The sequence below is a fragment of the Chinchilla lanigera genome, unplaced genomic scaffold (genome assembly GCF_000276665.1).
Source record: "Chinchilla lanigera isolate Chin_1 unplaced genomic scaffold, ChiLan1.0 scaffold00032, whole genome shotgun sequence".
NCBI classification, from domain to species: Eukaryota; Metazoa; Chordata; class Mammalia; order Rodentia; family Chinchillidae; genus Chinchilla; species Chinchilla lanigera.
The window spans coordinates 1,036,265-1,047,567 of NW_004955433.1; the positions used below are offsets into that span (position 1 = coordinate 1,036,265).

At 45.8% G+C, this 11,303-nt stretch overlaps 2 protein-coding genes across 2 annotated transcripts in view; one reads left to right on the plus strand and one right to left on the minus strand.

Moving 5' to 3' along the window:
• Stbd1 (starch binding domain 1) lies at positions 1 to 2,388 on the plus strand (the record flags this gene model as incomplete). The annotated part of the gene is given in 2 exon segments (XM_013516285.1): positions 1 to 43; positions 1,581 to 2,388. Coding segments are annotated over 2 exon segments (732 nt in total), but the record flags the coding sequence as incomplete, so codon positions are not given.
• Positions 2,389 to 3,928: 1,540 nt separating this feature from the next.
• Positions 3,929 to 11,303, minus strand: part of Ccdc158 (coiled-coil domain containing 158) — an 80,393-nt gene continuing 73,018 nt past the window's right edge. The window contains exons 24-26 of the mRNA XM_013516286.1: positions 10,831 to 10,986; positions 8,736 to 8,843; positions 3,929 to 5,861 (exon numbers count right to left, since the gene is read on the minus strand). Of these exons, the coding sequence (XP_013371740.1) occupies positions 5,785 to 5,861; positions 8,736 to 8,843; positions 10,831 to 10,986 (341 nt within the window). The 3' untranslated portion in view covers positions 3,929 to 5,784. The remainder of the gene's footprint in view (positions 5,862 to 8,735; positions 8,844 to 10,830; positions 10,987 to 11,303) is intronic.

Genomic DNA, 11,303 nt, shown 5'->3' on the forward strand with positions numbered 1-11,303 from the left:
GAGGACGACCCTCCCCGGGAGGCCGCGGACGGCCGAGGCCCAGGTACGTTCCCGCCTGTCGGGCGCCTGGCGTCGGCGCCGTGTCCGCCCTCGGCGTGCGCCCGGGACCAGGGCTTCAGTCTGGGGGCGTCCCGCAACTTAAAAACATTTTTTTTTTGCCGGGCTGGGGCTAGAGCTAGGGCCTCACGCCTGGTAGGGGAGCGCTTGGCCCCGGCTGAGCTACACCCCACCCCGACACCCCTCTTCCGTCCGGCGGTCCCCACCCGCGGGGCTCCGCACGCGAGCTGCGAGCTCCTCCTGCTCCCCGCGCGCGGCCTCCGGCGGGCACAGCTCAGCCGGGACTCCGGCCGGGCTCTGCGCTCGTCGGGGTCAGCGCCGTGCGCCCCTGCGGCGACCGCGCAGGGTGGGCGGTTCCCCCAGGAGGCTCCCCGGGGCCCCTGCGCTGAAGTGGTTTCAGCCTGGCCGGGCAGAGAGCGCCCTGGCGCCCATGCGGGCTTCCAGCACCCTCCCTGGCCAGCTGCCCGCGCCTGGACAGCGGCCTTACCGGGCAAGCGACATCTGTGGACTTTATTTTTAGTGGTGTGGTGGACATTTGTAGCCGCACGAAGTCTGCCCTGTGCCTTTCCTGTGAGTGGCGTGGGGTGAATAGGAAGTTTGTAGATCTTTTCTGAAGGCAGCTTCATGTTTTAGGTTCAAGAGTTGGGGACTGGGAGTAATATTTGTTGACGCCTCACTTTCAACCTTACCATTAAAAAGAGGCAAAATGAAGCAAGATTGCCCTCCCCCATAGCTCACCTGAATGACTGAGTGGTTGTAGAGATTTCCATCTTCCAGGGACGTGCTGCGACTGTCAGTCAGGTGGATGAGAGAAAGTCTCTAGACTACTTGGATTTGCACTTTGACAAACTTTTTTTAAAAAAGTGTAGAGTGGGAGGGATGGGAAGTCCTTTTTCTTTCCGGAGGGGATTCTGATGCACGTGGGGCTGGTGGCAAGGAGCAACGATACCTCCTCCCCTCGAGGCACCCCAGCTCTTGCCTGTCACTTCCCTTGCTGTTTCGTAGTGACAGTTCTGTATCTGCACGAATGGGGGACGAGGGTACAGGGCCCTCTTCGGGTGTGTAGGGCGCCTTAGAGTCCCGTGCCCTGCAGCTGCACGTGTTTTGTTTCTGTGCTGAGGACAGCGCCCAGGGCCTCAGGCTGAGTGTGCGCCCTACTGCTGAGCTACAACCCCGGTGCTAGGCCGCGGTGAGAGGACTCAAACGCCTGGACTGCGTTGCCGGGCTGTGCCAGACCCAGGACAGGCTTAGGCTTCTGCCTTACGCACGTCACTGCGTTTATACGCTTACGCTGGTGCCTGATGCTGCAGACGTGTCTTTCGTTGTTGGATACACGGTACATGGTTGTTCTTAGAGCACAGTGCACGGACCACGTGAGGTGATTGAATATGTGCCTATTTCAATGGAGAGGGACTTGGTGGACGCAGACAGAGTCATAAAGGTTAACGGTAACCTTTTGTCAGCCTAACTTTCTTCTTTTGTGAACTGCCTAACACTATTACATTTTCCCTTTCATTTCTAAGACCATCTTCAAGAAAGCAACGCACTTCTGATTTCTGAGACCAAAACGGGAGAAACTTCAGGAAATGAAAGGCTTGAGTCTCATGTGGGAGAACGGAGAGTCCAAAAAGGACAAGAGACCCCTGCTAAAGCGGCCACACAGTTTGCAGAGAAGCTGCCATCTAACAGCCCGCACTCGGACAGAGCTAAGAAGAGGAACCAGGCACAGCTGGACACTCAGGCCCCCGCTGGCCACGAGCACCGGGAAATGGTGTCTAGGCACTCGTCCTGGGGGGATGTGGGTTTGGGTGGAACCCTGGAGGCTTCTGGGGTCAGCCTAAGCCGAGACATGCACGGCAGCAGAGGCAATTTTGTGGATGGGAAAAGAACAGGTACGGCCAACCCGTCCTCGGAGTCCGAGCAAGTCAGCGTCAGATTCCAGGTGCACTACCTCACCAGCTCAGATGCGCAGCTCGTTGCAGTCACTGGAGACCACGAGAGCCTGGGCAAGTGGGACGCTTACGTCCCGCTCCGCCCACACAAGGACGGGCTGTGGGCTCACGCTGTCCTGCTGCCGGCAGATTCGGTGGTGCAGTGGAAGTTTGTGCTGGTGGAGAACGGGGGCGTCGCACGCTGGGAAGAGTGCAGCAACAGACGCCTGGCGACTGGCCACGAGGACAAGGTGGTTCACGGGTGGTGGGGGGTGCACTGACGCCGCCCGCACAGTGTTGAGAGGCCGCAGCAGAAAGTGGAGGAGGGTGAGGTTGTGCAGCACATTGAGTAATTTACAATAAAGGCAGCGCGCCTTTCCCATCAGCTGCTGCAAATTCACTAGTGGCTTCTGTGTGTTGTGTAGAGATGTCTATGTATCGTGCTTCCCACGGGCAAAGACTTCTGCCCCTGCAGCGCTGATTGACTGACTTGTGCTCCTGCACCATTTCGGGGTTTAGGCCTCTTGAGGAACGATTTGGCTGAGCTTCAGGTGTAGACTCTGGCCAAGGAGCACAAAAACCAGCCAGCTGCACAGGTTCAAGCTGGAGCCTGTAGGGGCTCTTAGAGGAAGGAGTAATGCAAGTCTCATTAGAAACAGCTGAGGGCTGTTTTGAAGCTGATGAAATAACTCGGCATGGTGGCGCACACCTGTCATCCCAGCTACTCTGTAGGCTGAGATGGAAGGATCTTGAGCTAGGCCATATCCCACCCCCCACTCCCTTCAGAAAACAAAAACAACTGAAGAAATACTCTTTCCTGCATGCACTTTCATATTTAAAAATATGGACCCCATAAGGAGTTGTACGGATGAGACCATACTGGCTCTCAGGATGTGCTTAGTGAGGACGTGAGCTAAAGCTGTGAGACTCCCCAGTGGCTCTGTCTGGTTTCACCTATCAGGTATGGGTCGAAGGGGAAGGGGTGCGTCCTTAATGACGTAGGGCTGGTGTAGAACCAAGGGGCCTACCCAGTGGTCATCAAGGAGGTCAGTCATGGCAGCAGCCCAGGAAGAACGGGGATGAGTGGGGATAGGGTGTGGGCTGGGCAAGGTGGCCTGAAAGCCACTTCCTGGAGCCCCGCAGGGACAGAGAGATGCCTGGTTCCAGAGGGATGCACCCATCATTACCGTCATTACCGCAGAGCCCCTGGAGGATGTCCCTGCTCACCACTCACCCTCTCCCAGCAGGGCATGCGGGGCAGGACCCAAGTCCTGCAGAAGCTGTTTCCTTCCCTCAGCCTCTTCCCTCTCCTTTCACACCGGTAGCCGTCATGGGTGACAGATTTGTGTAGGACAGTGACATAGAAGTCTATTTGCTCTGAAAAAAACACTTTATATAAACAAACAAACCTGAATTTTAATATCTTTAATTTCTCAATTGTCTAAATCTTTTTTTTTTTTTAAAATGTATGTGGTACTGGGGATTGAACTTAAGACCTTGTGCATGCAAGGCAAGAGCTCTACCACTGAGCCACATTCCCAGGTCCCAGTTGTCTAAATCTTAATACCATAATAGTATAGATCTAAAATAAAATAATGATATTTTTTCCCACTAGTGACAAGCACAAAGAAAAAGCAAACATCAGATTACAGATGAAAACTATGAAGAGTATTTTCCTCCTTCATTTGGAGAAAATGTTTATTTTGTTTGATTTTTTTTTTTTTTTTTTGTCTTTTTGAGACAGGGTCCCACTATGCAGTTCAGGCTGGCCTTGAACTCACTTATGTAGCCCAGGCTGGTCTTGAACTTGCAACATCCCCCTGCCTCAGCCTTCCGAGTGCTGGGATTATAGGCATGTGCCACCATGCCTGAGCTTACTTTGTTTTAAAACTACATATTATCTGTAATCCTAGCACTTTGGAGACTGAGGCAGGAGGCTGGGCTACATGGCAGATTCCAGGCCAGCTTGAACTACATAGTGAGACTCTGTCTCAAAAAATAAAGACCAAACATACCTTTGCTTGGTGGGAAATTCAGTATGCCTCTCCTTGAAAATGAATCTTATCTGTTGAAATAGCCTTTAGTAAGCACAGTCTCTACCACCAGAACAGTGTATAACCTGGGGTAAGATGGCCTTTACTGAAAAGAACAAACCCAGCCACACACACAGCCTCAGAAAGTGCTTCACAGAACTGTGTGACGGTTTTTGCTCAGTGCTCGTCTGTTAAATCAGGGATACTGCGAGGTGCTTCGATGTTGTACAAAGCTCTGTGGATGCATGTACAACTAATGTGCAGAAAGGCCAAGCATACCTATGAGAGAGAGTACAAGGTGAAACAACTGAAGTAAAAATCTCCTGAGAATTCTATCTATAGTCATTTTATTATTACCTGATATAAAAATTAATCCATCACTAAAGGTAACTGACTTAAGAGGTACAGACTATAAAAATTTACACTTTCAAAGGTCGTGGTTTTATAGGGTGTGCTTGAGTGCCTGCGGTCCCGAGTGCAGCGCAGGCTTTCCTGGGGCACACGGCTGTCCCCAGCAGCCTCCCGTCAGACCACATGCTGCTGTCCTGCTCTTCTGCCAGGGAGCATTGAGTCTCCTGGCGCAGGGCTGCGTCCCTCCTCGCAGTCACCCCCAGGCTCTATTCTGCTTGTGCTGCTGTCCTCCCTGCAGACCCCCGCCATCTCCTGCTCGTTCGGTGAAGGGGAAACAGTGTGAGAAAACCCGCAAACGCTGAGCTTATCGGCGCTTTGGACCTGAAAGTGTGGCCCAGCACTCTGTCCCTGCCATTCTGCTAGTGACAGCTTGTTGGGGGCCACAGCGGGACGCGAGGTGGGCCTGGGATGCAGAGCTTCCGGTCAGGCAGCCGCTCCTGCGTTCCTTGGGACAGTCCTGTGCTGGGGGCAGGAGTGTTCTGGACAGCTGGCCCTCTGCATGCTGCCCCTGATGTTCCGGCACAATGGAAACATTTCTCTATCTCACTTTCTTGTCTCATGTATTTGGTTCAGATACAAATCCTCTACTTTATTACAGTCTAAGGCAGGCTGAGTTAATTCAGTTTAGAAGTTACCCATGTGCTTGCTAAAGCAAAACCCTGCCTCGAAAAATACAAAAAAAAAAAAAAATTATTTACCATAGCATTATTTATAAAGAAAAAAAAGAAAAATTTTACTTACCAATATTTTGGTATATCTGTGTAATGAAATATTGCACAGTCAGAACAAAATATAAGAGATGTTGATATTTAGGTAACAAATATTTTCTTCCTTTAGTTATTAATATGCAAAAAAGAGAAACTTCTAAGGGTTTTGACTGGGGCCCCCTAACTATTATCTGATTACCTTCACTGATATTGACAGACTAAACAGTGAGTTCAGGGTCACAGAAGGAAGCCCTGTCTGTAGGCTGGAATTTGTCCTTCTGTTGGGGCATGGTACCATGTCACTTCATGTGAAAGGAGCTTTTACTCTGGGATGTTATTTTTTAAGCTGGGGAAAAATAACTATTGTAGTAGTACCAGCAAAAATAATAAAAACAATTATTTTAATATAGCACCAATTAATACCTTATACTGTATGAATACTTTCAAGTCCTAGAATTGCTCAAGGTTTTAGCAGGAGCCCATTCAAGGATAGTTTATTTCAAAACTCTCAAAACAGAGTTTACAGGACAGGGTATCTTTTATTAAATTTTCACATAAAATGAAAAAAGTACACAGGGCACTAATCATAAGTAACATCACAATGGATGGGGCATCATCCCTCTGTCAAGACAGGCAAATGAGGTATCACTTTAGTAACATTTTTTCCTGGTCCTTCACTTTCTGTATCCTCTTTTCTTGGTTTCTGATCATGGAAGACATTGCTGAAAATGTCAATGAAATAAAGTTAGAATAACAAAATCTACTTAGGTTTTAAATTCTATTATGTGCTTGTTTAGTGATCTGCTTGTTAGAATAGAATAAATGCATTTTAACCTCGAGAAGTTCTTAAACATCTGTCCTATTTTTAGAAAGACTGGTGTTAGAGAACATATATAAGGGTAAACATGTACTTTTTTAGTTGTTTCAAACATGCAGGATAAGATCAGATGAACACAATATAAAAGAATACACAATTCAAACACTTCAGGAGGGTACAAAGAGAGATAAAAGTCTTTGTCACCACTCCCTCATCTACTGGGGTCAGAGGTAATTCTGTACACAGTTTGATCAGTCTCTGCACACACACACACACACACACGAGGAAGTCTTTTACGTCAAAGGAGATACTTAAATCCATTTCATAAATTTATTTTTGTAAAATGTACATGTGCTTGTTTTGTTATTCCTTAGACAAGACACAGGGGCACATGCCAGTCCACCTCCCATAAATTTTTGTGTGTGACAAAGAGATTCCTGAGTCACAGGATCTGTTGTGCCCAGCAACTACGACACATCAAGAGCTAGCCAATCAGGATAAACTGTAAGGCCAGGTTCCCAGTGCGGGATGGGAGAAGTCGGGGGACACGACACTAGTGTTTCGGGGAATAAACTCCAGCGCACTACTTGTGTGCTCTGGCTGCCTTTGTGTACCGTAGCCATGCACCCTTCAGTAGAAGTAAAGCCCTGCCAGAAATCTTTTCAAAAGTCTAGTTTCTTTTGTCTCATTTGTGACATTGGAACATCTATGTCCAACACACACAAATTTTCTTCTTTACACAAATGCAGGTATGTGTAGCTTGCTTTTTTCACTTAACCAGATATCAACATCTCTTGTGTTTTGTCCTGACTCTGCAATATTTCATTACACAGATACACCAAAATATTAGTAAGTAAAATTTTTCTTATTTTTCTTTATAAATAATGCTATGGTAAATAAGTTTTTGTTTTTGTATTGGTTTTTTTGAGGCAGAGTTCTGCTATGCAGTTCAGGCTGGCTTTGAACTCACTTTGTATCCCAGGCAGGCCTCGAATTCGCAGCAATTCTCCTGCCTCAGCCTTCTGAGTGCCAGTATTACAGGCATACACCACCATGGCCAGCCGGTAAATACTTTTTATTTAGACTTATGTCAGTTTATATAAACTTCTGTCTTTATATAAACACACTTCTGTGTGTTTTACTATCATTTCTTGTAAGTTCCTAAGATTGGAATTTCTGACTCAAAAAGTCCATGTGCTTTGGTGCAGAGAGTTTTTGTTTGTTTTGGCACTGGGGATCAAGCCCTCAGGGTTCTGCACATACTGGGTGAATACTTCAACACTGCAATGTACCCCAAGCCCTGTACTTGACATTTTGATAAATGCTTCTGAAATTTTCTCTAAAAATATTTGTTCAGAATTTCCAAGGGGGGCTGGCACATGCAAGGTCATGAGCTTGATCCCTGGTACTGCAAAAAAAAAAAAAAAAAGCAGAATTTCCAAGAAACTTCCCACCCAGGCATTACATCCGATACAAAAGTACTTACACATTTTAAGGAAACATAACATGTCTTATTAGAAGATGGCACAGATCAGATAACCCAGAAATATAAGTCAAAGTGTGAATTAAAAATAGGGCCAATGAAATAATACATCTTCCTTGAGTAAAAACCCCCTCACAGTAAAGATGAGACATTTTTCTGAATGTTTACATGCATAGGGAGCCGGTGGTATCAGAAAGGATTTGGAATTTTCTGAATAAAAACATGACACTGTCTGACCTTGGCTCATTAAGAAAATGTGGGTTTTGGAGTCGGAAAGTACAGGGAGCAGGACCCGGCTCTGTCACTGTGTGATAGAGGACTCTCTGACACCGCTCTTCCCTTCAGTCTCTGTATTTCCCATGACAATAACAGAGCACCCACCTCCCAGGGTCATCGTGAGACGAATGGGGAGAGACCACAGGGCTGGCACACAAAGTGCTCAGTAAATGCTTGCAGCAACTATTATCAGCAACAAGACTAAATTTATTTTATAAATATTTGTTCTTAGAAAAATATTTCTTTTTTTTGTTTTTTTTCCGGTACCAGGAATCAAACTCACAACCTTGCGCTTGCCGGGCAGGCGCTTTTGCCACTGAGCTAAATCCCCAGCCCCTAGAAAAATATTTTGTTTCATTCACCTAGCAGCTCATATTGTTTAGAATAACAGATGTACTCCAAGATCAGTCTCTCTGCCGACTCCCAGATTTAAGGACTTATGTCAGAAGAGGAGGAAATGCACTAGCTTTCCCATATCCACAGCATTAGAACTTAAGCCGAAGGGCCCCCTGTCACTGCAAATCCTAACAGCTTCCATTCAAATGGCTTTAGTACTTTTAGATATGGCCTATCTTTCTGCTTTGTGATTCATGGGGTGGCACAGTCTCCTATGCCTCTATGTTCATTTACATTCCATGTCAGCTAAATAACTTATATTGTTTTTCGACTATGAACTGTAATTCTACCTTGGCAACCATCATACAAATGCTTGTCTATAGAGGTAACAGGCATAAAAAAGTGTGTGTGTGAAAGTTCCATATGAAAAAGCATCCAGCCCTAGTTGACTGCTGGCTGGCAAGATTATCGGGCCAGTTACAGTATAGCAGGGCTAACGGGACCTGCCCAAGGTCTGACAATTAAACCAGGGCCTGGCCAAGCATTAGGGTTTGGACCCTCATGTTTTAAGTAAGGTTTCTAAATTACTAATACCTTTTGAGTGGGACAATAGACAGGAAATTTAACCTGAAGGGAAGATAAGTATTATAAACAGCAAGTCCCTTCCAAAAATGTACATTGTACCTTGGTTTTTCAGCTGCAGATCTTCCACCAGGGTCTGCAAGCTTTCCAGTCTGTTCTGAAGTTTCCTGCATGTTTTCCCTGTTGTTTCCAGTGGTGCAGACTGTGAATCTATTAGAAAATTGCTTAGATGTGATATTAAAAGTTTATTTGATATTTTTTAGAAATATTCTAAATACAGATTAAAGAACTTTAAACTTCTAGCACTTTTAAAATGAAGAAAAAAGCCTCTTGTATAAATATTGTACCATTAGCCTATCTGATTTTGTTTCAAAACAATTTGATTTATTATTTAGCTACAGAGTAATAAATGGACTGGGGAGAAGGACACTTGCAGTGCGACGCCGCTCAGCAGCGGTCTGCCTTCACAGCAACCCCGGGCACTGCTGCAGGCGTGGGGGTGTGGGAGCAGGACCTGCCTCAGACACTGGTGCCACTCTGGAGTGTGTGAGGCCTGTGCCAGGTGCTGTCACCTGAACAAGGAGGGTACTGTGTGACCGGAGAGTGTTGTATGGATGCCTCAGGGAACCTACAACAAGCATGGCAATAGTAACTGAAGAGGGCCTCAGCGTGGAAATATCTGCCAGTGAGTATGACAAGCTTTGTCAGTCTGTAATAGTGCTTAATCTGATGAGCTGGAGATTTCAGTTCTTTTCTTTTCGGATGCTGGAGATTGAACACAGAAGGTCTTGCACATGCTAGGTGATGTACATTCCCAGTACCTGAAGGTTTTAGTTTGATCTGAACCCCTGAATAGCGACATAATCTTGACAAAAACTTTTTGCTGGATCATTTTCCTATCAAATACCACTCTTCATTACAGGTATTAATATTAAAGGCATTTATGTAGGAACTATGTTAATTCAAGAGGAGAAACAATTGCTTAGAGAGATTTTTCACACGAATGGTATAAAATATGTTTGATGAGTATCTGATGCTGGGGAGCAACACGCCCTGTTCTCACCTATCACAAATTTTATTCCAAGTGACCACTGCTGTATGAGGTAGATGACTAGATATGTTAGATTTTTAACTAATACGAAATGAATAGCTTTGAGACTTAGAGAAGGAAAAACAATGCAAAAGTGTTAAAAACCCACTAAAATGTGATTAAGTTCTGATTTTCATTTTTTAGGATCTAGGAGGTGCACAGCATAGCACTCCCAAAGACTAAGAACCAATGTGACAGCAGTGTGACAACCTGTCTGCTCTCCCTTTATCGATGGGGTGAGGCTGCAGAGTGCTGCTGTGACTCGGTCAGGATCGTACATGGGGAGAAACACCTTGAGTTCAACTTGACACACAGTTAACACCATGTACTTATCAGGCATTTCTGGTAAATCAAATAATTTTCCACTTGTCTTACCAAACAACACATGAACTTAAAATTCTAAAAATGAAGTGAGGCACAATAGTTCATGCCTGGGGGCTGGGGATTTAGCTCAGTGGCAAAGCGCCTGCCTGGCAAGCGCAAGGTCGTGAGTTCGGTTCCCGGTACCGGAGAAAAACCAAAACAAAACAAAACAAAAAAAAAATAGTTCATGCCTATAATCCCAGCACTGAAGGAGGCTGAGGTAAGAGGACCCCTAGTTCAAGTCCAACTATGGACAACTTAGTGAGACCCACATCAAAATAAAAATAAGCAGGACCAGGGATGTAGCTCAGTGTTACAGTAGCTCTGGGTTCCACCCCAAGGGAACTCCCCACGAAAATTAAAAATGAGAAATTTGACAAGCTTGATGATAGACATTAGCACTTAGAAATGCAGAGACTGGAAGACAGCACGTTTTAAAGAATATAAATAAGACCGAAAAGTCACGTGGTATGTAAAAGGCGCCCCCCCATCTTATAATAGAGGGAAACAAGTTCTTTATTCATGTCAGAGGAAAATAGAGCCCATACATCTAGTTCCTACATTTTACATGTGTGTACACAGAGCTATTTTATTTAGACAAGACTGTGTGAGTTAGCTAGCAGCGATGAGAGGGTGCACATGAGAATAGCACGCCTAAGCTCAGCAGTTGTGAGTGTGAAAGAATCACAATCAGCAGAGTAAGAAGTCAGTCAGTGCCCTCAGTGGCATCAGGCAGAACCCTACCTTTCACAGAATCGGGTGAGGGAGCAGTCTTGGTGGACCTGTACTGGGCCGTGGAACCCACTGACTCTTCGGCTGAGCTCGTGAGCAGCGAATGCACCGAGGACTTCTTAGGGGAACCGAATGATCGAGATGCTGAATTTTTCACAGATGGGCTTGCTACAATTTTGCAAAAACAAGCGGAAAAGTCAGAATTAATTAAAACTAGTAAACAGCATCTCCGGTCAAATGTTCATGGTAATGTAGTTAATCCCATCAGGAAGTCCTTAATTCTAGAAACTGTGTTTTTCAATGTTAGACCTTTATTTAATTCATCTTTTTTCAGTTCTTTACAGAATTCCAATCTTGTCTTTTTCTTTTCTTTTCTTTTTTTTTTTTTTTCCGGTACTGGGAATTGAACTCACGACCTTGCGCTTGCCAGGCAGGCGCTGTGCCGCTGAGCTAAATCCCCAGCCCCTTGTCTTTTTATTTTCTTG